The 25,186-nt window shown below is 41.6% G+C and overlaps 2 protein-coding genes and 2 long non-coding RNA genes across 4 annotated transcripts; 1 reads left to right on the top strand and 3 right to left on the bottom strand.

Moving 5' to 3' along the window:
- The first annotated feature begins 16 nt into the window (after positions 1-16).
- Positions 17-12,362, top strand: SURF1 (SURF1 cytochrome c oxidase assembly factor). The gene is made up of 9 exons (XM_081848559.1): positions 17-171; positions 1,016-1,097; positions 2,765-2,892; positions 3,469-3,551; positions 3,743-3,934; positions 6,358-6,430; positions 6,528-6,690; positions 9,111-9,192; positions 12,217-12,362. Exons 1-9 carry the CDS (start codon positions 103-105, stop codon positions 12,281-12,283), a joined length of 939 nt encoding a protein of 312 aa, XP_081704685.1. The 5' UTR covers positions 17-102; the 3' UTR covers positions 12,284-12,362.
- On the bottom strand, positions 5,575-6,417 carry LOC309334311. Its single transcript, XR_014152999.1, has 2 exons — positions 6,315-6,417; positions 5,575-6,283 (listed from the first exon to the last, which is right to left on the bottom strand). It is a non-coding gene; the product is annotated as an uncharacterized lncRNA (long non-coding RNA).
- Positions 12,363-13,130: 768 nt separating the features above from the next.
- RPL7A (ribosomal protein L7a) lies at positions 13,131-18,008 on the bottom strand. The gene is made up of 8 exons (XM_081848560.1): positions 17,935-18,008; positions 17,573-17,693; positions 16,054-16,203; positions 15,581-15,721; positions 14,996-15,075; positions 14,275-14,405; positions 13,891-13,960; positions 13,131-13,299 (listed from the first exon to the last, which is right to left on the bottom strand). The coding sequence occupies exons 1-8, from the start codon at positions 17,935-17,937 to the stop codon at positions 13,195-13,197; spliced, it is 801 nt and encodes a 266-aa protein (XP_081704686.1). The 5' UTR covers positions 17,938-18,008; the 3' UTR covers positions 13,131-13,194.
- Positions 18,009-20,352: 2,344 nt separating this feature from the next.
- LOC309334295 lies at positions 20,353-25,180 on the bottom strand. The gene is made up of 2 exons (XR_014152989.1): positions 20,766-25,180; positions 20,353-20,712 (listed from the first exon to the last, which is right to left on the bottom strand). It is a non-coding gene; the product is annotated as an uncharacterized lncRNA (long non-coding RNA).
- Between the last annotated feature and the right edge of the window lie 6 nt (positions 25,181-25,186).

Genomic DNA, 25,186 nt, shown 5'->3' with positions numbered 1-25,186 from the left:
GGCGGAAGCGCCTCGTAGGACTCGCCTCTAAGGAGCTTTGGGAGAGCGGAAGTCGCGTGACCCAGAAGAGGAAAGGCCTGTGAAAGGAGTGGGGGGTGGGAAATGTCTGTGTTTTTGCGGTTGCTAGGCGACTTTGCGCTGAGGGGGCCTTTGCGGGCGAAGGCGGGCCAGGTGGGAGCCGTTTTATTTTATTATTTCGATTTCAAATTTTATTATTCTGGCCGTTTTCATGCTACTAAATCACGACTGTCTATATAAAAGAAACTCGATGCAACCGCAAATAGAAAATGAGTTAAAATTCATAAAAAACAGAAATCAGTTAAAATGCCTGTCGGGACAATCTTTTCCAAAGACAGCTCCCGCATAAGGCTGCGCTGCCGTTTACCTTAGGGGCCTCTCACAGCAGCCTGACAGGTGGCAATTCAACAGGTCGGGCACGGTTCTTCGTCCCCAGCCATGCGGGTGGAAGCATCTCCTGCTAAGATTGCTTTTAAAAACCACAAAGATGATACAGGTCAACTTCGTTTATTAATTTGGGTAGACTAATGTGTCCATTCCTTGACAAAAGCCTCTCCTAAGGGGTTTGCGTGATATTGCTAAGTTGTCATTGGTCTGATATCAACTTCCTGTGGCTGTTATGAGGATTATTTCATTCCATTTCTTACACTTTAGATGTGTTGTAAGTTGCTTTGAGTAGCGCCGGACAAGTCTAATTAGCAATAATGCTGTGAAGTTCTTTTAACATACAAAGTGCTTTTGAGGCACTAGGGTGTATTTTCCTACACAACAGCCAGGTGAGGTAGGCCATCCACCTTTCTATGGATGAGGATGAGAGAGAGAGTTACCACTTTTTCTTCCCTTTTCTCTCTGTTTCTTGCCTGGTTTTTAACACTGGTATCATTGTCCATCTTTTGCAATTTCCTCTTTTCCAGAAATGACATCTGAAATTCAGCTTCTTATAAGTTTCTATAATGTAAGGGGGAAATTCAATCAGCACCTTTTGTTTTGCTTTTAGCTCCCTTACTATGTGGGTGGAAGGACGTTCTTTGGATGCACCCATTTTAAAGCACCTTCTGGCCTGCTACGACCACATAAAGGTGAATAAAACCCTTAATACTTTATAATATGTTGACTTAGGAGAAGCTTATGTGCTGCAGCATGGTTTCTGTTTTCTTAATTTTATTTGCACAGAGGAGGCTATCCAGATGGGCCAAAGAAGATCAGCTTCTACTTTAGCTGGTCATGTTTGCTAACTGTATTCTATATTCAGGTTGCACTCCTGTATGTAGTTACCTGGGAGTACGTTTTCTGGAATTCAGTGGGACTGGCTTCTGAGTAGATATTTTAATTATATCTGTTTATTCATTTATTATTTTGACTTTTGAGTTGACATGTTCATTTTAGTTGTTGTTACTATCAAGTCATCTTTGCCGTCACCAGGTGGTTATTTATTTATTTATTTATTTTGTATGCCTTCCTTCAGGCAAATATTACAGGGCAGCTGACAACATAAAAATACAAATGAGAACAAAAAACATAACAAGGCCAAAAAAACCTCAATAACCCCCCTCCCCACACACGTTTAAAAGGCCATAGAATGTTAATCAGACAAAAGCCTGGTTATAGAGAAATGTTTTTGCCTGGCACCTAAAGATAAGTATTTTTTTTAAAAAAAATCATTTTTATTAAAGTTTGGAAAAAGGGATACAAAGAATATTATCTATTATATTTTTATCAAAACTAAAATGTTAGCCTAAATAAAAATGCAGACCAAAAAGAAAAAGAAAAGAGGAATAGAGAAAAGATAGAGGGGAGAAGGCAAGAGAAAGAGAGGAGCTAAAGAAAAAGGAAGAGAGAAAGAAAAAGAGAGAGAGAGAAAGGAAATAAAGGAACTTTCCATTCTGTCCGCTGTATATAAACATTATTCTGATAATCCACTCCAATATGTAATGAAGGTGCCAGGCATGCCTCCCTGGGGAGAGCATTCTACAAATGGGGAGCCACCCCAGAAAATGCCTGTTCTTGTGTTGACATCTCCAGGGGCACACAAAGAATGACCTCAGATGATGATTGCAGGGTCCTGGTCAGTTCATATGGGGAGAGGCGGTCCTTGAGGTATTGCAATCCTGAGCCATTAGATGCATCTGAGGCTGGTTGGGCAATGACCCATTTGCCCTAATGGGTCTGGCTACTGGCTGTAAAGGTTGGAAGTGTTGGAGATTGGTGGTTACTGCCATTTACCATTTTTACAACCCAGGTAGGTAAGAGAGCATCTAGGTACGTTCTCGCTTCCTTCCTTGGACCAGCAAAGTGGGGGTTTTTATATTCCAGATGTCTTCTCAGGCTCTAGGCAATTGAGGAAAATACCCTGCTGATTACTGAAATGAGGCAGCGAGGGCATAACTGCACTTTCCTCATGTTTGTTTTGTCAGAACCATAGCAAGTTCTGTGGATCAACTGCATAGCATCTGCCTTGCGTGCTAAAAGCCCCAGCACCTCCAGGTAGGGCTGAGAGAGACCCATTGCCTGAAACCCTGGTGAGCTGCTGCCTGCCAGGGTAGACAGTACTGAGTAAAATGGACCAAGGCCTAACTCAGTATAAGGCAGACACCTATGTTCCAGAATCATTAATACAAATGTACGGTAGGTTATTGCTGGATATTAATGAATCTGATGGTAGTGATGAGCCAGATACTGCACAGAACTTCTACAGAATCTTCCACAGATGACACAAACACTCCCCCCCCCCTGTCGTTTTCCTCAGAGATTCCCCAGAGGCCTGCCTTGTCCAGGATTTCCACAGCTGCTTCTGCCAAATCTGGAGAGGATGCTGTGCTCAGGTGGGGCCTCCTCCTAATCCCCATAGCGACATTTTGCCTTGGAACATGGCAGGTAAATGCAAATGCTGAATCTGAGGGTTGCTTTGTGAGTCCTCTTGATTCATGGCCAGTGTTCAGAGATGTCTTCAGTTACAGCTCGTAGCCAGTGCAAGAACCTCTACTGTGAGTTGTTTCCAAAATTAGTCATTATCAAAGATTGATATTAACAAGCATTTCTATCATAGATACATTAATTTCATTGTGTTTGCCCAGTTTAACTTAATGGAATTCAGTCTATAGCCTTTTCTGTTGGCTGATGACATGGAGTAGTTTTTAATTGAATAGAACTAATAAGCATTTGGAGTGCCTGGCGTGCTCTGGTCCATGGGGTCACGAAGAGTACTAAACGACTAAACAACAACAAATAAGCATTTAGGGAATTTGAGAGGAAGAACCCACATTTCCCTTCAAATGTGCATTTTGTTTTGCTTTAAAGGTGGAAACAAAAACTTCAGTTTTTCGTAATGCAAATACTTCTCCAGTAGATCAGCTATCCTGCCTTGGTGGGAGGGAAATTTTGTGCTGGGGAGGGCAAATGTACGTCTGGTGCTGCCCTCAAGGCCCCTAAGAGCCCTTATGCCCATGTCAGATTCAACGGCGGAAATGGAAGTTGAAGTTGATCTCTGATCTGGAAGCCAAGGTGGCAGCAGAACCGATCCCACTCCCAGCAGAGTAAGTATGTGAACTGGCTTGGAATCAGTTAAACGTGTGGAGGGTGTGTGCTGCTTTTCAAAGTGCCTGTGCCACTTTAAACAAAGTAGCCCTTTTTATATTCTGCAGAATTTAAGTAGGTGAAGCTGTTCCTTGCCTTGGGCTGCAGCTCAGCCTCTCTTTCAAACCTGCTGCTTTCTGTCCTTTGACAGCTTCTCAGAGATAAAGGAGTTGGAATACAGACCTGTCAAGGTCCGAGGGTATTTCATTCATGACAAGGAGCTGTACATCCTTCCACGTTCGTTGGTTGATTCAGAGAAAGAAGCCAGGGATGCTGGCCAGCTGATGTCCAATCCTGAGAGTGGTGCCAATGTCATCACACCCTTTTACTGCATAGACCTTGGGTAAGTATATTAACTGACAGACAATTTGGGCCGCTGCCCTGTACTCATTTACTGGCAAACAATCTCTGTTAAAATCTGGGGCACTTGGCTGAACAGACATGCATAGGATCGTGACATTAGAGAGGATCATGGCCCTTCAGTAAATACAGTCTGTATATATTCAGATTCTGCCTCAAAACCATGAGGACCTGAAATGTTCTGCACTGTTTTTATTTAAGTCATTCTCTGGATTCTGTAAAAGGAGTCAGAGCTTGTCTCAGAATGTACTTAAACCTGTGATGATTCATTTTTGTTTTTTAACTTTTCCAAAAGTATATTCCAGCATGCAGCACAAAACCTCCAGATGAAAACCTGGCGAACCAAAGGCTTATATCGCCTAATAGACTTTTATAAAAATAACAAACCCTTGTCAACACAAGAAATACAAGACAAACTAGAAGACACCCAAATGCCCTGGTTAACACAACACCAACTACATGCCCTCTTAAACAACCCAACAGTAAAATCAGCAGCAACTAGGCCCCTGACAACCTTTGAAAACCTCCTCCTAACAACAAAGGGAAAAGGTAAAGGGACGGTATCCGCAATATACAAAATACTACTCCAAAATCCCGCAAATCCCCTAGACACAATCAAAAAACAATGGGAGAATGACATAGGCTATGAGATTAACCCCACTCAATGGACCAGAATGTGGTCTAAACCCCCCTTTAAATCCATATCAACGAAAAGAAAAGAACTCACACTGAAACTCACCTACAGGTGGTACCTAACACCAAGGAAACTAGCACTAATACACCCAGGAACCTCACCAAAATGCTGGAGAGGGTGCGCCTCCACAGGCACATACCTCCACATGTGGTGGGAGTGTCCCAAAATCCAACTATTCTGGACAACAGCCATACAAGAAATATGTAAAATAACTAAGCAAGTATTAGACTTCACCCCAGAATTGGCCCTACTAAACATCTTCCAAGACAACAATGCCCATTTACACCACAAAGAACTCATAACCCACCTACTTTCAGCAGCCAGAAACACCATAACCAGACACTGGAGAGACCTGTCAGGACTAAGCATGGATCAATGGTACCAAATAGTATGGGAAACAGCCCTACTAGAAAAATTAACTAATAAACTGAAACTGACACGGGGACAAACAGAAGAAGACACCTTCACCCCGGTATGGCTCCCCTTTATCACATACACAGCCCAACAGGACAATGACAATAATCCACCAACAGCATACAAATCAATATGGCTAACCTGATCCAAAACACCCACCCACCTCACTCACACACGAAAACAAAGATCACCACAGCCAATCACAAACAAACAATCACACCCTAGGCCAACCCCAACCTCTCTCAGCACCAAAGGAACACAAGTGAACAACACAAGCACGCTGACACCAAACTCTACATACATTAAGCATAATAGAAACACCGCTACCCGACCCCACCCCCATCCATCTCCCCTCCCTCCACCCCCCTTTCTTTTTTTTCTTTTTCTTTTTTCTTCTCCCCCTAATGCCTCAACAAATGAAACGGATTTGTAAAAATGTTACATGAAAAAAAAAATACGAGGCATTACACTTACACTGTAAAACAAGAAAACCCTTAATAAAATATTTTAAAAAAAACTTTTCCAAAAGTATAAGTGAAATTACATGAATTTAATTATAGGAGATAGGCATATCTCCTATTATCAAATGTATGTAATTTCACTAATATGTCTGAATTTTGCCTAGCATAGGTTTCTTTCGTGTTGATAACAATGTCTGAACCGTCATAACGTAAAATGTCAATTTTCCAGGCACCTGACCATGTTAGTCTGTTGCAGAAAACAACAAGAGAGAATTCTGCATCTTCAAGGCCAACAGATATCTTCTGCCCTAGAACCTACTCTAAGGTGCATGGGCTGGTTAGCTAAGTGAGTGGATCTACTCTGAGCACAGAGAGGAGAGAGAAAAACCATTGCTGTGGAGTCAAAAGCCAAGTTACATGAAAGAGAACTGTTAGTATGTTAACAGTACTATGTAGGGCACTCATAATAGAATCCAAACAGAGTCCAATCAAATTGCCACAATGTTGATGGGTGTGTTCTTAACTCTTCCCAGCTGGCTAGCAAAAATATGTTTAATATAAATGGACTTGTGAGTAAGACAAATTGAATAAATGATGCTTGCTTCTGAGTATAGAATTACAATGTTAGGTGCCTTACAGCAGAAGTGGACCCTCCAGATGTTGCTGAACTACAGCTGCCATTGGCTCCAGCCAACATACCCAACAGCCAGGGGTACCTGGAGTTGTAGTTCAGCCAAGATCTGACATGCCAAACATTGTCGTGCTTTAGGGGGCTGGGATGCTTCCATGCTTACAGTTTATTGTCTTCTCTCTCCCCCTTTCCCCCTGACCCTGCAGGATCACAATCCTTGTCAACAGAGGGTTTGTCTCCAGAAATAAACTTAAGCCAGAGACCAGGTTGCGAGGACAGGTAGGTAGCAAGGGATGGAAACTACCACATTATATATCATAAGACATTGTGTTCTTTTTTTAAAGGACAGAAACTGCTATTTGACTCTTCCTTGTAGATCCAAGAGGAAATTGAGCTCACAGGGGTGGTGAGGCTGTCGGAAACCCGCAAGCCATTTGTTCCAAAGAACGACATTGAAAGGAATCGTTGGCATTACCGGGACCTGGATGCCATGGCGAGAGTGACAGGAGCTGAGCCCATCTTCCTTGATGCAGACTTCAGTGAGTTCCCCAAGGACCTGGCTGTATAGTCGTGGCTTTTAATAGGAGTGGACTGCAACAGGCTCCTGACTTTGGGCCCCATCTGCATTTAAAACAGTATCATAGCACTTGACCACGGTCATGGCTTCCCTCAAAGAATTCTGGGAACTGTGGTTTGTTAACAGTGAGTGCTGAGAGTTGTTAGGAGCACACACACACACCAATTCCTCTCCCAGAGCTACAGTTACTAGTCAATCCCTCTTCCCAGGGAATTCTGAATCATAGCTCTGTGAAGGTAAGTTGGGATGGGTGATATATTGATACTTTGTTCCTTACCCGTATGAACTCCAGACCACGATCAAGGTTTCATATTTTTTCACCCTGTAATATATTGAGAATGCACTGCCCAGCTGGGCTTGCAGACCCAGCAGGCAGGAAGCAGCACTTTTATTGCAAGGTAAAGCCAAGTTTACTGCAAAGTAAATGGCCATTTCCTGCCTGCCCAATCTGTTTCCCCCCATAAGATCCACTTGTGTGCATCTTGCTAGGCAGAATAGAAACCCAGAACGGTATCAAGCTAAGCAGGGTTTTGGGGTCTCTACTCTGCCTAACAAGAGGCATGGTGTGTGCCTTAAAGCCCCATGGATCTTATCAGGAGAAAAAGAAAATTTGTTTGCTTATTGGAATTTTCATTCCTCAGCAGTGCCGTGGGAAGGAGATTCTAATCAGCAAACAAAGTTTCTTCTTTGTGACTTGGCTCCTTCTTGTATTCAGGCAAGGAGGCATCAATTTACTTTTGCAGCAAAGGGCTTTATGCATTTGGAAACTAAGGTGCAGACAATGCTGATGACTAGGCTGCTGTCAGTTCAAATTTTAATTGCTGGTTTTAGATATATTGTGATGTATTTTAAGTATTGTTTTTAACCAGTTTGTTTTTATTATTCTTTATTATATGCCTGATGTTTTCAAATGTTGTAAGCCGCCTTGAATTCCAACTTGGCAGGATACAAATATATTACATAATAAATAAATAAAATAATATGAGAGGCAGTGGGGTGGAATCCATGCACATTATTCTGAGTTTTTTGGAGGATGAACACCATACAGATTTAGTAAGTAACTCATATTTTGACATATCTTTTTTATTGGTTTGGTTCAATATTAACAATATTTTTAACTGTAGGGGTTTGTTTACACATTTAAAATATATAAGACATATCTACATTAAATTATAGAGTAGTATTGAGTAGAGCTACACACATGCAGAGCTACATAAACGCAAGAATGAATTTCAGTGGGGACAAATGTGAGGTTCTACACTTAGGCAGGAAAAACCAACTGCACAAATAAAAGATGGGGGACACCTGGCTTGCCAACAGTATATGTGAAAAGGATCTAGGGGTCTTATTAGACCATAACCTCAACATGAGTCAACTGTGTGATGCAGCAGCAAAAAAGCTAAAGCTAAAGCTATTCTAGGCTGCCTCAACAGAAATATGGTGTCATAGTCCCGCTCTATTCTGCCTTTGTCAGACCACACCTGGAGTACTGTGTTCAGTTCTGGGTGCCACAATTTAAGGATATTAACAAGCTGGAACATATGGAAAGGAGGGCAACCAAGATGATCAAGGATCTGGAAACCTAGCCTTATGAGGAACAGTTGAGGGAGCTGGGTATGTTTAGCCTGGAAGAGAAGACTGAGAGGAGATAGGGTAGCCACCTTCAAATATCTAATGGGGTGTCACATGGAAGATGGAAGCAGCATGTTTTCTCCTGCTCTGGAGGGGGCAGGATCCGGATGAATGGAGTCCCACGTAGTGTAATGCCACTTATGTGAGAGCGCAGGTGGTGCTGTGCTCTAAACGCCGTTTACCTTCCCGTCGGAGCAGTACCTATTTATCTACTTGCACTTTGATGTGCTTTTGAACTGCTAGGTTGGCAGGAGCAGGGACTGAGCAATGGGAGCTCACCCCGCCGTGGGGATTCAAACCGCCGACCTTCTGATCACTGCTCTGGTTTGCCAGAAGCGGCTTAGTCATGCTGGCCACATGTCCCGGAAGCTGTATGCCGGCTCCCTTGGCCAATAAAGCGAGATGAGCGCCACAACCCCAGAGTCGTCCGTGACTGGACCTAATGGTCAGGGGTCCCTTTACCTTTACCTTATGTCAGAGCCAGGTGTGGATTGGGTAGAGCAGCCATTTGGTTGGTTTGCTATGCTGTACAGGGGGTGAAGTCAGACAGGGAGTTACACAGAAAATCTGAGCATGGGAGAGCTGTATCATTGGCAAGGAGAGTGAGAAGGGAGTGGGAGTTGAGAGCAGACTACATAGGTTTTCACTTATTACATAAAAGTAAGCTGCTCCTGGTGTTTGAATTTCTTTTCTAAAGGGTCATATTGCATCTGGTTCTGACTCACTGCTGTCTCTCTCTTGCAACCACAGAAAGCACAGTTCCAGGGGGGCCCATTGGAGGCCAGACGAGGGTGACGTTACGCAACGAGCACATGCAATACATCATTACCTGGTAAGTGACAAAACAGTTGGAGTTTTTATCTAGAGCTGGGCGATATTTGAAAATCATGATGCAGGAAAAGCTGTGAAGCCAGCTAATACTTCTTTATAGCTCCATCCTTATTTCAGATGTAGTGATATATCTGTATATTGTTATGTTTAGCTAGTGACAATATTAAATACCATATTAAATAAAATAAAGCAGAATATAGAAAATCAAGAAAAATTGCTAGCAAAATCCCCTAAAGATAAAACATTGAGTCAAAATATAAAATTATTGCAAATACAGCTTTCAGCATTGCTAAATAATGAGATTGAAAACAACATCAAATGGATGAAACAAAGGTTCTTTGAAGCAGGGAATAGACCAGGATGACTACTTGCATGGCAAATAAAGAAAAAATGAAAAGAAAGTCAAATAAATAAAGTAGAGTACAAAGGGGAGGTTTATGAAATGGAAGGTGAAATCAATAAATGTTTTGTAAAATACTTCACAAAACTATATAAAAGAGGGTCAGAAACAGAACAAGAAATTGCAGATTACTTCTCAAAGAGGAAAATACCTAAAATAAGCAAAGAGAAAGTAGAACAGTTAAATGTCCCAGTTACGGTAATGGAATTACACCAAGCAATTTCTAGTTTGAAAATTGGTAAAGCTCCTGGCCGAGATGGACTAACGTCGATCCACTATAAAAAATTGGAAGCTAACATAGTCCTGCCTTTAAAAAATATAAAGTTATCAATAGGAGGAAAAGTTTCCATAATAAAAATGAATGTCCTTCCCAAAATGCTCCATCTCTTTCAAACAATTCCCATAATATCTAGAGAATCATGTTTCGAGGAGTGGAGGAAAGATATGACAAAATTCATATAGCAAAATAAAAAAGCTCGCATAAAATTTAAGCTCCTGACAAAAAAGAGAGGGGAGGTCTGGCGTTGCCAAATATAAAATTATACTATGAAGCAGAATGCCTTGTATGCCTGAAAGAATGGAGCACTTTGGAAAAAGCAGATTTATTAAGACCTGGAGGGCTTTAACACGCCTACCTCGCATATGATCAAAGTCCATAAAGGCTTCAATAGCCATCTGATTAGAAATGCATTATTTAAAGTCTGAAGTACAAAACGAGACTGGAGCCAATGACACCATGGTGGCTCTCACCTCTAGAAGCCCATGCCATGAAAAAACTAAACATGAATAAGGAATGGGCAACTTATAGAGATTTGATAAGGGAAGATCAAGGTAAACTTAGAATAAGACCATATGAGGAAATAAGGCATTATGTCTCCGACAGAGGGCAATATATACAACTTGGAAGTGTCTTTAACTTGGACTCGAAGAGAGGCTTTGCTAAAGAGAATTCATTAATGCATGAAACATTATTAAAAAACAACAAAAAATTACTATCTAAAATGTATAAGAGACAATGATTAAATGGGCGCGAGACTTTGGCCACACAATATATTTAGAGCAATGGGAGAAACTTTGGCAGGCAGATATAAGGTTTACCGCCTGTAGTACAATAAAAGAAAATTTCATCAAAATGTTATACAGGTGATATTTAACACCAGTCAAATTAGCAAAAATCTATAAACTGAAATCCAACTTCTGTTGGAAATGCAACAAGGAAGCTGGTGCAGCAATGCATATGTGGTGGAGCTGCACTTCTGGGTACATAAGTAAGTACTTCTGGGAAAAATACATGAGGAGTTAAAAAAAATGCTTAAAATCCCAGAGGCTTACCTACTGGGCCTTTTAGGAAAATACCGAAATTGAAAAAAAGAATTTTCTTATACACGACCACTGCAGCCAGGATAGTAATAGCATCTAAATGGAAAGTTTAAAAACTACCTACTAGGAGGAATGGATTCTCAAATTAAATGAATATTTAAAATTGGGTAAATTAACAGCATCCATACGTCAGCAGTCAAATCAAAAACTAAAAAATGAATGGCAGTGCTTTGATGATTATATGACAAAATATTGCTCTAAAAAAGGCATGTTATTATGCTTAGATTAAGAATGGAAATGCATCAAAACAATAAATTATCAATGACGTATGTACAGTGGTACTTCAGGTTACAGACACTTCAGGTTACGGGTTTTCAGGTTACGGGCATGCCGAAACCTGGAAGTACCAGAACAGGTTAATTCCGGGTTTCAGCGCTCTTGCATGCACAGAAACACCAAATCGCAACCTGCATGTGCGCAGACGCAGCGCTGCGGGTTGTGAACGTGCTTCCCACACGGATCACGTTCGCAACCCAAGCGTCCACTGTATGTATATAGAGAAAATAAAAACAATCAGAATGCAATAAGGGTAAAATTGATTCTAGAGAAGATGAGTAGTGGTGGAGGGAAGTTAAACAGGGTGGTGGGTTTATTTTATTTTGGATAGTGTATAATGATTTAATGTTTCTTTTCCGTTATGTATTATTTCTCTTTTTTTAATTAAATTGTATGACGGAACATCTAAATAACAAAAAACCTGATTCTCATCCAGGCTACCATCAATATAATTAAAATGCACGGATGTATATTTTGCAGTTTCCATGATTCTGGTTCTCTCTTGAATTTTTGGGAAATGATTGGTTATTAAATGGCCAAATCATTGTGCCAAATGAAAGCAATGATGCATTGCAGGGGTTACACTAGATGGCCCTTGGGTAGGGTTGCCATGTCTGGGAGTTCCCAGACATGTTTTTAGGGGACAAAAGGCCCATTCAGGGGTACTTATAAATTTTAAAGGAAATGTCTGAGTTGGGGGTACGGTTTTTATTTTGCCTGACTCAGGCTGCTCTGTGTACCCTGGCCGCTGCCAGCCTGAGCCAGGAGAGGTGTACAGGCACTCTGCATTCCCTGGCTGCCGCCAGCCCAAACTGTGTGGCTATGGCCCCGCACACCCCTTTCCCCAGCTCGCTGTCCTCTTTGTACTCATTATATGGCAACCCTTTGCATACATTTCTGACCCTAAAATTGTGTGCCCTTTGCAGGTTAACCTTGTGTCTTAACACTAGCTTTCTCCCTTCTTTGCAGGTATGGTTTGTGTGCAGCTACCTCCTACATGTGGTACAAGAAATTCATTCAGAAGGTTCACCTCTAAGACTTAAAACTCCTTGGTGCAAGCTTGGCCTCAAAATGCTCACAGGAGCTGCAGCCAGTCTGAGGTCACTATACAGAGAAACCAGAGCAAGCAGACCAAAGCAAGGAAGACTCTTGTGTTCTGCTGAAAGTTGGCTGCAATATATTAGAGCTGCAGTCTTGAATTCAGTAGGACTCACTTCTGGGTAGGCATGGTTAAGGGAGGAATTAGGATGATGGGGGCCTTAACAGGGAGGGTGAAAGCCTTTCAAACTGTAGTGCTTATCTTGGGTTGCTTAATGCTATGTAATCAGAAATGACATGAAGGAAATCAGGATTCAAGAGTATTAGTGTTTGTGCAAATAATCAGCATGTTGCTGATACAATATGATGCAAAGTTCCATGTAATGAAGTAGTAAATAAATCATGTCGCATATACAGCTTTGTTTCTTCTTGGCAACAATAATGACATCAAGTCCCTATCAAAACGAAGTATTGTAAACTTCTGAAGTTCCTAGTTCCAGGGTATTTCAATTGCAGTCTCCCCTGTGAGCTGATCAATTTCTGTTGTCTTGTCAAGGCAGCTTATGAAATGTTCTAGAACCCAATATACTTGCAGCTAACATTGGCCAAAGTTCCATGAAGGTGTTGTTTGAACTTTCACACCTGCAGAGATAAGCTTCCAGGGTGCTCGTTATTGGGGCAAATCTTAAATTCTCCCCCTTGGGACAGAAAATGGAGAAAGGAATGCTGGAATAATTTCTTCTTGGGTGCTATGGAATCCCCCTTTACTAGACAAGGCTACCAGAAGACATAATTGACAGAGCACCACACTCTAATCACTAAAAACTTACAGAAAACTAGAACACTTTTTTTTTTTTTTGCAGTATTTTATTTTTATGGGAATAACTTCTTGAGGCAAATCTGATACATCTATCCAAGTTTAGTGGCCAGTTCTTTAGCCTTGGCTTTTTCAAGCTTAGCAATGCGGGCCACTGACTTCGGCCCCAGAAGATTGCCACCCCAGTGACGACGAATCTGGAAGGAAAAAAGATTGCACACATGTCAAAGTGACTTTCAAAACTTACAATTAAAATTTAGATTAAATGGTACGATTTGAGGATTTAACATTCACAGCAATAACCTGAGTGTCTGCTTTTACGTACAAATTAGATGCAAAAACTACTACTGGAACAGAGACTCAAATCAACTCCACTTCCTACATTACAGCTGTGCTCTAACAAGTAGTAACAGTTTCAAACATTATAGTACTATAGACACAGACTCTGGAATATTGCTAACAGGCTGTGTAACCCAATGGTGGCTCAAGTCCTTTTCTCCTGCGGGCATTTATAGATTCTCAATCCTGTTATCTTGCCGAAAATATTTTTAGATGCTACCAGCTCAGTGGGTCAACATGATACTGCTGTTCACTCACATTATTTCTGCTACACCATGAGGGAATTCTCTACACAGGGCTGGAATGAATTTTCATATTGGAGGCTGCTAGCAAGCCATTCCTGATTTCAGCAAGCTGGACAGTGGTCATGCCACTGGAAGGGAGGGGGCACTTTCCAAAAGCCGACAAATTAGTCAATATACCCACAGACCCTATAAGCACAATCTTACCTCATCGTATCTCTCATTGTAGTTGGTCTTGACAGCTTCCACGAGTTTAGCTAGAGCTCCCTTGTCCTCGCTGCAAAGGAGAAGACAGATTCAACAAGTCAGCAATTGAGTCTGAGTTATCCAAGTAGACTACAATTTAAAATACTGCTTTAAGTGCCACTTTTCAGGGCAACATTCTCTTAAGGGGCCCCACAAAAGTTCATTGAACTTCAGCAGTTGTGTTCATTCAATTCACCGTGGCCAGATGCGGGAGGAGGAAAAGCTGCAGCTTTAGCAGCTGTTTAGCTTGCAGTTAAAAGTGTAACTGCCCCAAACCACACCAGCCTCTTCGGTTTCTTCATTTGAATTAGAAAATAGGCGGAAAATGTTTTCAAGGCTACTTACGGATTAACCTGAGTGAAGGCAACACAGGTACAGGTCTTTCGGTGGACAAGCCGGCCCAGCCTTGCCTTGCCTTTGATGATGCAATAGGGCACTCCCATTTTTCTGCACAAGGCAGGCAGGAAAACTACCAGCTGGATCAGAGAGGGGAGAAGAAATGCTTTAAAGTTGGCGGTGGTTCAGTTTTTAATACAATAGGAATGAGGAACTGTGGCCCTCCAGACTTCACTGGACTCCTAATTCGCATCGGCCCCGGTGGTTAGGGGTGATGGGAGCAGGAGTCTAATATCAGTGCTTTCCCCATCCCTGCTTTACAACAAGGGCTCTGGCAATTGCTCAGGGTTAAAAAGCTCGTATAATTTTGCTCTTCACAGATAGGGGTCAGGTGAAGAAATTCAAACATCATTGCAAAAGCCATACCCTGCTCTATAAAGAGTAAAGTTTGAAGATTTGTTAACAGGACTCAGTGATGTTTTCCAAAGTAAGTTGTACAGCCAAGCACATTTCAACTGTCACCATAGTGGCCTGGCAACATTAAGAATTATCTAGAGCAGGAATGAGTGACCATTTTGTTAAAGTTAAGAAAAGAAACAGCAGAAAATACCAATGCCTATATAGGTGTACAAGAATGCAGTGGCTGCTATCCATTAAAAAAAAAAAAAACCACTTAGCAGCATAAATCTGAGCTTTCAGGTACAAGACCCCGACTCTTGCACCTCCTTACCTCAACGGGGTCTACATCATGTGCGATCACCACCAGCTGTGCCTTCTTGTTCTCCACCAGAGTTGTAACGGTGTTGACACCTGCAGAAAAAGTCAGTTAACTTGAGTGTGCTACAAAAGTTTATGTTTTCCCATGTAAAATAAATAAATCCAGAGCTCCCTGCATGTGGAAAAGCACAGTGGCTCAAGTGGTGTTAACAAAGCGCCTAGCTGCCAGCTTTTCCTAGCCACGTCAAGGACTAGCAAAGGAAGGGCCTGCTACCGCTCAGGGTTAAAAAGCTCGTATGTTTTGCTCTTCAGTCTGCAGTTCAGGTGAAGAAATTCATACATCATCGCGGTAGCCAGTGTGATGCAGTGGTTACCCCAACTCAACCATGGAGCTCCCTGGGCAACCTTGGGCCAGTCACTGTATTTCAACTCAGCCTACCCTACAGGGTTGTTTGAGAGGGTAAAATGAGGAGGGGGAGAACCATCTATGCCATCTTGAACTTTTTGGATATCAACACAATAAATAAATAAATATGGCCAGCTGTCCAAGCTTTCATTCAACCAGCTTAAATGTACAAATATAAAGTAGGAAGGTTACCTGCTCTGAGCACAGGAGGCCTCTTGGTAGGGACGTCGCCTTTCCCTGCAGCCTTTTGCTCTGCACGGGCCAGCAGCCTCTGCTTCTTCTCTTGCTTCGTCTCAGGCCTGTATTTGTGGGCCAATTTCAGAAGCTGAGTAGCTGTGGAAGACAACAGGAACCGTTCAGAGGAGAGCCTCTCTAACACCACATTCCCATTATCCCCCTTCCCTAAAGGACCTGACTTTTGTGCATCAGCGATCTTGGTGGTTGGGAGTCATCAAGGAAGCTCAGATAGCAAATATTTTGCTAGCATCATCTGCACACAAAGAAAACCCCTTTCTTACCATAGCACTGTGTAAAACTAGTTCTCTCACACTTGCCTCTTTCCAGCAAGCTCCCAAAACATGGGGTGCACATTCAATTCAAGGAGTCTGAGCCCCACCTCCTTCTGCAACCCCACCTTAGAGCCAAGGAAAGGAGCCGGCCTTCACCTGTCTGACGGTCCAATGCTTGAGTGAACTGGTTAACTGCTGGAGGCACCTTCAGCCTTTTGTAGAGGATGGCTCTTTGGCGCTGAAGTCGGATATAACGAGGCCATTTCACAAAGCGAGTCAGGTCCCGTTTGGGCTGAATGTCCTGCCCTGAAAGGCAGAAAAACAACTCAAAATAATTGCTTCCTTAGCAATAACTGGTTATCCTTTTTTATTCCTGGTTTTCAGCCCAAAGCAAAGGTGGCAGGAGCATCAGCGATCTTGGTGGATAAGATTGTCAGCAGCATCACTCAGATAGCAAATATTCTTTTGCATCATTTGCTCACAGCCCAGAGAAGCTTGGTCTTCCAAAACATAGTGGAAACACTAGGCCCTTCTAAATGCCTGCCAGAAAGTTTACTACTATATAGATCCTAATTTAGATAGAAATACACTGATAAATAAAACATATTTAGCGAGACAAGCAATTAAGAAATATATGATAGATTTAAATTTAATAGATCTGTGGAAACTAATGCTCCCTACTACCAAGGGAGAATTCACTTTCCTATCACCAGTGCATCAGAATTTCTTTCAATTAGACCAATTTTAACATCTTTTGCTACAGTTATAATATGGATAATGCTTTTTTGATACACATACTTTTACAATGTTTCACTCTAAGTTTTGTGTTGGATTATATAAATATGTTACTTGGGAATTTCAGATGATCAGACAGGCATATTCTTTTAAACGATATACCCCTGTACCTATTGTATGGGAAGTGACAACGGGACAGCAAAAATAGATTCTGCATGCCCTAATGGTGGCCAAGGGACTGATGAACTGGAAGAATAGTTTTAATTCTCCATAATCAATAGCTTGATAACATGGCAATGTTAGCAACATATGAACAACCACTTATAAATGCACTTTCTTTGGATAATTATATTTGGAACGAGTTTATACAGAAAATACTAGGTTATTGATGAACATATCTAACAGAATAGTAAGGCTATACATTAGTCTTAATATGTACGGAAACCTAATTGAGTATTTTTCTTTTCTTTTAATTCTCGTTCACGTTTTCCTTTTCTAATCACTTTTTTAAAAAATGAAATTCTTCCAATGAAATATCAATTTAAAAATTGCTACTGCGTAAGGCCTATACAGGCATTTAAGATTAGATCCCTCCTCAATGATCAACTGCTTGTTTTAAATTATTTTGCTTTTAACTTGCTTTTAAATTTTCTTCAAAAATGTTTTTACTGTATGGTTTTATACTGTTGCAAAACCTCAGCGATATATTTCTAGGATGCAGCAGCACATAAATACTTGTTATAAATAGACAAATAGATAGCAACTGGTCAAAATGCAACAAAACCAGCAGTATTCTTCATGCACAGGTATTTTAGAGACAGGCGTGTATTTCCCACTTCCCGTGAAAGCAACTTTACTCCTATTCTGTTTAGGCTCCATATCGGATCAACAGGGCTGCAGAGACCCATCATTCCAACCCCCAATTCCTTTTCCAACTCACCGATGCCGAAGTTCTTGGGCCTTTTCTCAAAGAGAGGATTTACAACCTTCTTGGCCTCCTGTTTCTTGACCACGGCAGGGGCCGGAGCCACCTTCTTCCCCTTGGCCTTCTTCCCCTTGGGCTGCGTAAGTTGAAAGAAAGATTCGGTGAATTCCCTACCAAAAGCGGGCGAGCCGCACACACATCGGAGGCCTGCACCAGGCCCGGGCCCCCAAACCCGTTCCCCATTTCATCCGCTTTTCCAAATACAAGGCGCCAGGGTGTCCTGTGCCTCCCCTGCTAGAAGAAGCCCAACCATTAGCCCGTTTAGAGGACCGATGGCGGCGGATTGAAAGTCCGCCGCTACAACAGACACAACTCACCATCTTGGCTTCGGCTTCGAAAAGGAAGGGCAGGAAGCGCTGGGCGGGCCTTAGAAATCCGAGGAGCGGAAGTAAACTCTATAGTTATACGTCTATGCTCGTTGTGGCTTTTCACCGTAGTGATGCAAGCCTATAGGAGGCCGCTCCTCATCCATAGAGAATCCTGGTCCGTGCCTAGAGCGTAACCGGTTTATTGCCGGTGACAGTATCAAAGCGAGCATGCGGCTGCAAACCACGCCTGCGCACGAAAGCAGGCATGAGGAACGCGTGGACTGTCAGCCCCAGTCAGCGTAGCTTGGGTTCACGGGACACTTAGCGTACTCCATGCCGATTATGTTGTGAAACGAGCTGTATGTTTAATTAATAATAAATAGTTCAGCAACATCCTTCTTTCCCCAACTGACCATGTCTGCCCAACGTTATTTCCTCACTTATTGCCCCTGTACATAAGACACAGATATTTGTGCAGTGATGTACAACAGCTCCTAAGCATGTACAGTGTGTGTTCCCATAAGTTTCTAATCAGAGTTAAAATGAAGCCCTACCCCTACCCCCCAAAGAAGCAAAGTATCCAAGGACACATGGCACAGCTTCTCTCCTAAGCTGTTGGGCTGTCCACGACCAAAATTCCCTGAGGCGCTTTTTGTCGCCACCTGTCCTATGTAATACAGGATTGTCCCAAATTTGAATGCAAAACGCAACGTCCTATATTGAAACAGTTTCGTCCTGTATTTCAGGTCTGTCCCGCCCCCTCTCGATGCCAAGGATCCTCTCCAAATGCATGTATCCGAAAGGGGGTGTGAAAGGTAATGTATTTAAGCTCTGTGTAGCAAAGCACAGACAAATTTACAAATTCACGTGTGTGTATGCGTGTGTGACAAATTCCAGTGGGGCCATCCGGTTAGGCTGCAATGGATGGTAATGGATTGCTTTGGAGTCACTTCAGCCCCAGTGGGGGTGGGGGGAATCACCCACCAAACACCCCACCCTGCCTTGTCCTGTAGTTTGCTAGAATAGTTGCAAGCCTAGCTCTGGTGGCTTGTGTTTATAAAAGAACCATAGGCAAAGTTGAGACTTGAGACTAGTTGCTGAGGCTGAAATCTCCACCCCCCCCCAATAGCTGTCAAGCATCCCTTATTTGGAGGGACAGTCCCTTATTTGGAGGGACAGTCCCGAGCTTCCCCCGACCCCAGCCCCCAGAACAGGCTGCTATCCGCAAGCCTGGGGAGCCCAGCGGGAACTCCCGCGGGCTCCCCAGGCTTACGGATAGCTTCCTGAAGCCTGGAGAGCGAGAGGGGTCGGTGCACACCGACCCCTCTTGCTCTCCAGGCTTCAGCGAAAGCCTGCATTTGCCCCATAGGACATACACACATTTCCCCTTCATTTTTGGAGGGGAAAAGGTGCGTCCTATAGGGCAAAAAATACGGTAAATGTTAAAGAAAATAAGGAGGTTGGCTTTTGCTGCCCAACTCCCCAAGGGACTGAGTCCACTAAGTCCATGATTGGTCAGAAAGGAATGGTGGTAGGATGCACTGAAAGCAAGCCAGATCTTTCTTTTTCTGTTGCAACAGAGTTTCCTCCCCTCCTTGCAAGGAGGCAAGAGAGACCTAGAACTATGGTGCGCAAGCCCCTATAAAGACTTTGAAAACTGCCCACCCTGTAGCCCAAGACCACCCCAGAAACATACATTGCAGAAGGTGGTCTCCAGCAGAAATTTGTGTGTCTTGCTTCTCTCCTGTCTGCCAGAATATCTGATAACGCCTTACTGATTGCATTTTCTGGGTAGCCTAGCCATTCCTTTGAGATGGTAAATACTTTAGTTCCTGAATCTCCTTTTTACAAATTTACACCTTATTGATAGTCTGCTCAGCTTAGCAGAAACTTGCCAGACTGGATCTGCAGGGAGGATTTGCAAGTGAAAAGACAATTTGAAAGTTTCTCCCATCCTCCTGCTGCAGAGAAATATTTGAGGTCCTTTGGGGAGAGTCAAAATGGTTTCAGGATTGCTCTCTTGTACTATTTTAGATATGTGGTTTATATGCTTATCTATGTGTGTTTACATTGTGCATTTATGAACATTTATGAATATTTATTCTATATATGCACCTGCCCGTTCTGCCTTCTTCCGGTTCAAAAGGGCCCATGCATTGGCGATCACACATCAACTGAATCGCACACCTAATATGGTTCCTGCCTGAATATCAGAAATTGATTCACTCCTCTGCTTTTTCACATGCCTCTAGTATCTATGTTACATCCAATCAACAACCGTTTCATTTTTATTGTCTACAAAATGGGAAAGGCACACTCATTTTTTCAGCAAAATAACACAAAAATTGACTTTATTCATTTTTTAAAAAATGATTTTTATTGAAAATTTTCAAATATACATTTTCATCATTAAATATGTGATAGGAATTTTGATGTCTTAGATATATGTTAAATGTTCATAAGTGTACCAACCAAGCACGTACATAGATCAGCACAGGAAGACCAACCTGAAACCATTTTGATTCCCAAACTGAGCAAATGTTTTCTCTGCAAGGTCAAAGGAAAATGGAAAAGCCTCCCCATTGTCTTTTCCTTCACAAATCCTGTCTTAAGGGCACATTTAAGATATGAATAGGGTGTGAGCATGTGACATGGTCCAGGAACTAAGTATTTATCATTACAAAAGACTGGCCAGGCTCCCCAGGCAATCCAATCAAGTGACCATTAAACAGGTAACCTGGCAGACAGGAGGTAAACAAACCACTCAGATTTCTGCTGTAAACCACCCTTTCCGTGATGTAGGTATGATGTATCTGGGGGTGGTGGTCTTGGGTTACAACCCTTCTGTGATGTATGTATGATGTATGGAGGGGTGGTCTTGGGCTCCAGGGCAGGGAATTTAAAATGTCTATATAAGGCCTTGCATGCCATTGTTCTGGGTTCCTCCTCCTGCGTGTGGTGAGCAACAGATCAATAAAGATCAGGCTTACTAGCTGCTTTGCTTCTCAATATTCTCTGGTTGGCCTCTGTTATTTTCTCCTACCAATAGGGAACCCACGTAAGGACTCTATATGGGCTCTTGGATATCCCATAAGGGGAAAAGGGCAGATTTTTGTTCACAATAAATAACCACCATTGTAATCTTGCATTCATTGACTTCCCTCCTTCCCCTTCCATGGTTCTTTACATTTTCCAATATCTGCATACTCTAAAAGGGAAAAAATTCCATTTAATTTAGTCCCCCCCCCCAATTATATCTCACTATTGTTGAATTTACCTTAATCCCACTAGTGTTTTCACTTGCTTAGTTATTTTCCAAATATTCCATTAATTTTTTCCACTCTTCTTTATATACGTGACCTTCTTGCTCTTGTAGGTCTGTTAACTCTGCATATTCTATCATTTTGAGCTGTCATTTCTCTTTCTTAGGAACTTCTCTCACCTTCTAGTTTTGGGCTAATAAAATCCGAGCTGCTGTAATTGCATACATAAATACGTTTTCTGTCTGCACCATTCCCAAAAGAAACGCTTCTGGTTTGGGGGTGAATGATTTTCTAACTAAAACGTTTTTTCCATCTCATTATGCAGTAATACCTCCACGAACGTCTGCCTTGTCTAGCGTCCATTCCGGCGAACGTCCGCAGCAAACCCGGAAGTATCGGAACAGGTTACTTCCGGGTTTGCAGCTCGTACATGCGCAGAAGTGCTAAATCGCACATGCGCAGAAGTGCAAACTGCTCCACATGTGTGCACAAATGCGACACTTTGCCCTGCGTCCATTTCGGCTAACGGCCAGGGCTCCAGAACGGATCCCGGCCGCAAAACCAGGTCCGACCGTATATAATTTCCCAATACTTTAACTAATCTGCATGCCCATCACATATGTAGAAATGTTCCTCCCACTTCTCTGCATTTCCAATACATATCAGATTTAGATTTATACATCTTAGCTAACCTGCTTGGAGTTATATACCATCTATGTATCATTTTCACATGGTTTTCTTTTAGTGTGTAGCACGCAGTAAATTTCAAATCTTTCGTCCATATTTCTCCCAATGGTCAAATTCAATATTATGCCCTATATCTCTTGCCCAGTGAATCATTGATTATTTTACCAGCTCATCTTTTGTTTCCCGCTTCAATAACAACTTATACATTTTGGATAATAATTTTTCATTTTTTTCTAATAGGATTCTCTCAAATTCTGAGCTTTGGTCCAAAAAACATTTTTAAAATCTATCTTGAACCATTCATTTAATTGATAACACTGGGGAACAAAAATTTTGTTGCATTGTCACCTGCAGTTGTTCTAACCTAATTTTGATGTGCTGATTTCATATCTGAAGTTGGTTTTGTTCTGTAAGCTCTAGGTTTTTTTGCAATTCATGTTTTTCACTTTTCACCATAATCTTTGTTTTTCACAACGCAAGAATTCAATATTTTATTAAACACATAGCCAAAGTAGTACAATATGAGTATAAATGTAAGCTACCCATAAAACATTGAACATGACATGTATAGCATTTAAAATGATGTGTGTATCTATGTACAGTTGGAGGTGTGCAGAAAAATGTATTCCATTGGGATACACAGTATACTGGGGAACAATTTGTTTTTCATTTTCTTTTGCATGAGATTTTTCAACTGTTCTTATATATTCTTTCAATGCTGATTTCAAATCTGAAATCGATTTTCGTGTACATGCTATAGCTATCTTTCAATTTCCGACTTTTGCCGATATGTCATATTTACATTGGGAATAAGTGGACACTGACACGTAGATCTACCATAACCACATGGTAATTGTTGTTTTGCAAAGTTAATTTTTCTTTATTTTTACAGTTTTGTAACCTAAATATTTGTATTTTTCAGATCGGACCATGGCTTCTTCAAGTAGACAAAAATGTGTAAACAACCCTGATGCCTTTTGTATGCTATTTTTGTCTGGTCAATACGAAGGTTATTGGCAAGAAAAACCGACATGCTGTCAGCTATCCAAGTATTCCTTCAGCAATTAGACCCATCCCGAACTCTGAGGAACTCCCAATTCCAGTTTTTAAGGGGTTTGTCTCTTCTGAAGATGAAGGAAGTGAACATGGTGAAGAGCCCAAGTGGATCATCTGTGTGGATCTCAAAATGGTCAATTTCTTGCTTGGACAACAGAAAGGCTTTATCAAGTACCCGAATAACAATTGTAGATAGCACTGGGAAACAAAAATAGCAGTCACTTGTGTGATCCTTGGGTTCTCGCCAAACCATGGGAACCCCAAAAGGCATATTCTTCCGTTTTCCTTTTGTCCAGTCTCTAAGCATTTCCTCACAATTGTGACAAACAATATGCGGAGCCCATTTCTTGTCTTGGTCGCCCAGGGTAATTTCAAAATAGTTTTTATAGGCATGCCTCACAAACGCCGTTATATTGCGTCTTTGACGAGGAAGTGCATAGCAGTCACATACATAACAAAAGGCATCAGGCTTGTTTACACATTTTTGTCTACTTGAAGAAGCCATGGCCCGATCTGAAAAATACAAATATTTAGGTTACAAAACTATAAAAAAAATAAAAATTAAGTTTGCAAAACAATAATTACCATGTGGTTAGGGTAGATCAACGTGTCAGTGTCCACTTATCCCCAGTGTAAATATGACATATCGGCAAAAGTCGGAAATTGCAAGTTAACTATAGCATGTACACGAAAATCAATTTCAGATTTGAAATCAGCATTGAAAGAACATATAAGAACAGTTGAAAAAGCTCATGCAACAGAAAATGGGGGGAAAATTGTTCCCCAGTGATATTGTAACCAATCTGCTACTTGTTTTTTTATTTCTTTCACTGTCTTCAGTCTGAGTTCCTTCTCTGAAAAGTCCAGGAATTCTCTGTATGTCACCCATTGTCTGACCATATTTATTCTTTTCATAGCAACGGCTTCTATTGGCAATAAGCACAATGGAGTTTTCCTTTCCAACAGGTTCTTATATTTCTCCCAGACTCCCCGATTTGAGAAACTCTTATGTATCTTAGCTTTCCCATACCATAGACATGCATATAACTGTAAAGCGTGAAGGAGGGTAAAGCCTCCTCTTTATTTATAATCTATCAGAGTTTTATACTTAATTCTTTGTTTCTTTCCCCACCAGATATATCTAGAAATATCTCTGAAGCAGCACAAACTGTTGACAATCAGGACAGTCTGGAATAAAAACATTTTAGGTAATACATTCATTTTGATGGCTGAAATTCTACCCATTAGGGAAAGCTTCATTCTTCCCCCCCAGCTCCAAAACTTTCTTAATCTCTTTCCAAACCTTTGTATAAAAATTGACTTTATTCAAACAATTTGTTAACAATTAGAGAAATATGCATTTTTTCAATTAAACACCCCCCACAAAATCCTACTTTAAAAAAAGCCACAAACATGTTACAATCACGTGTTCAAGTGAACTGGCATCAGAAGACTAATGTTGAATATACAACTAAGGTCTCTTTTTCAACTGGCACTTCTCTTCTACCTTTAAACAGCCACCCGACACACATCCTTAAACTGACAAATGTCCTCCTGATTTGGGTGGAGGTAAAACAGAGGATACCAGCCCACATGAAGCTGCACATAGACATGGCCAGTTTTTCTGGTTTCTTTAAAGAAAGGTTGGAAGTAGTTTTGTCAATAGTTTTGAAATGTTTTAGATGGCCCAGTCCCGTTTTCAAATACATGTATGCTAAGATCCACATCCAGACTTTTACCAAAATGTGAGCAGATGGTTTTCAGAGAAGGGTGTGGTAGAAAGAGGCATCAGCTTATACAGTAAGTAGTTACATGATAGGGCTTTAATTCCTTATACAGCTGATCGGAAGGAAAAAACCCAAATACTCTAGCAACTGGAGTATGGGGAAAGGACTAAGGCCTGTTCCTTCAGTCGAAAAACAACCCTTGAACACTGCTCCCTGAAGCTACTCAATAGAGTAGGTATTTGCAGGACAGGGATGTGAGCCTTAGCTTACACAACTGATACGGAGGAAGAATACAGTACTGTAAACGTAATATTATTACTTTTTAATAGCTGTTCTTAATTTAGTACTAGGGCCACCAAGTTTTTTCATTTTGTTTACAGCTTCTGCACCTTCAAGAGAAACCGACCATGTAGACAAGACACTCTTCTTATAATTTTGTACCCAGTGGCAATAATTTCAATGGCTTAAATTTCTGCCATCTTGGGCTGCCTTGAAGGCAGCTCCTGCTCTAAAATTCCCATTCAGATA

The sequence above is a fragment of the Podarcis erhardii genome, assembly GCF_964252035.2.
Source record: "Podarcis erhardii genome assembly, chromosome: Z".
Taxonomy (NCBI): Eukaryota; Metazoa; Chordata; class Lepidosauria; order Squamata; family Lacertidae; genus Podarcis; species Podarcis erhardii.
Note: the sequence above shows the minus strand (reverse complement) of the source record. Positions and strands in the feature narration are given on the sequence as shown.

Excerpts from the sequence above, each read along its gene's own strand:
- SURF1 (XM_081848559.1), top strand. The coding sequence starts at position 103 with ATGTCTGTGTTTTTGCGGTTGCTAGGCGACTTTGCGCTGAGGGGGCCT. Across the intron at positions 2,893-3,468 it reads TTTGCCTTGGAACATGGCAG|ATTCAACGGCGGAAATGGAA; the intron begins GTAAATGCAAAT and ends TGCCCATGTCAG. Across the intron at positions 3,552-3,742 it reads CCGATCCCACTCCCAGCAGA|CTTCTCAGAGATAAAGGAGT; the intron begins GTAAGTATGTGA and ends GTCCTTTGACAG.
- RPL7A (XM_081848560.1), bottom strand. Across the intron at positions 15,076-15,580 it reads GCCTCCTGTGCTCAGAGCAG|GTGTCAACACCGTTACAACT; the intron begins GTAACCTTCCTA and ends CTTTTTCTGCAG. Across the intron at positions 14,406-14,995 it reads ATGATGTAGACCCCGTTGAG|CTGGTAGTTTTCCTGCCTGC; the intron begins GTAAGGAGGTGC and ends TCTCTGATCCAG.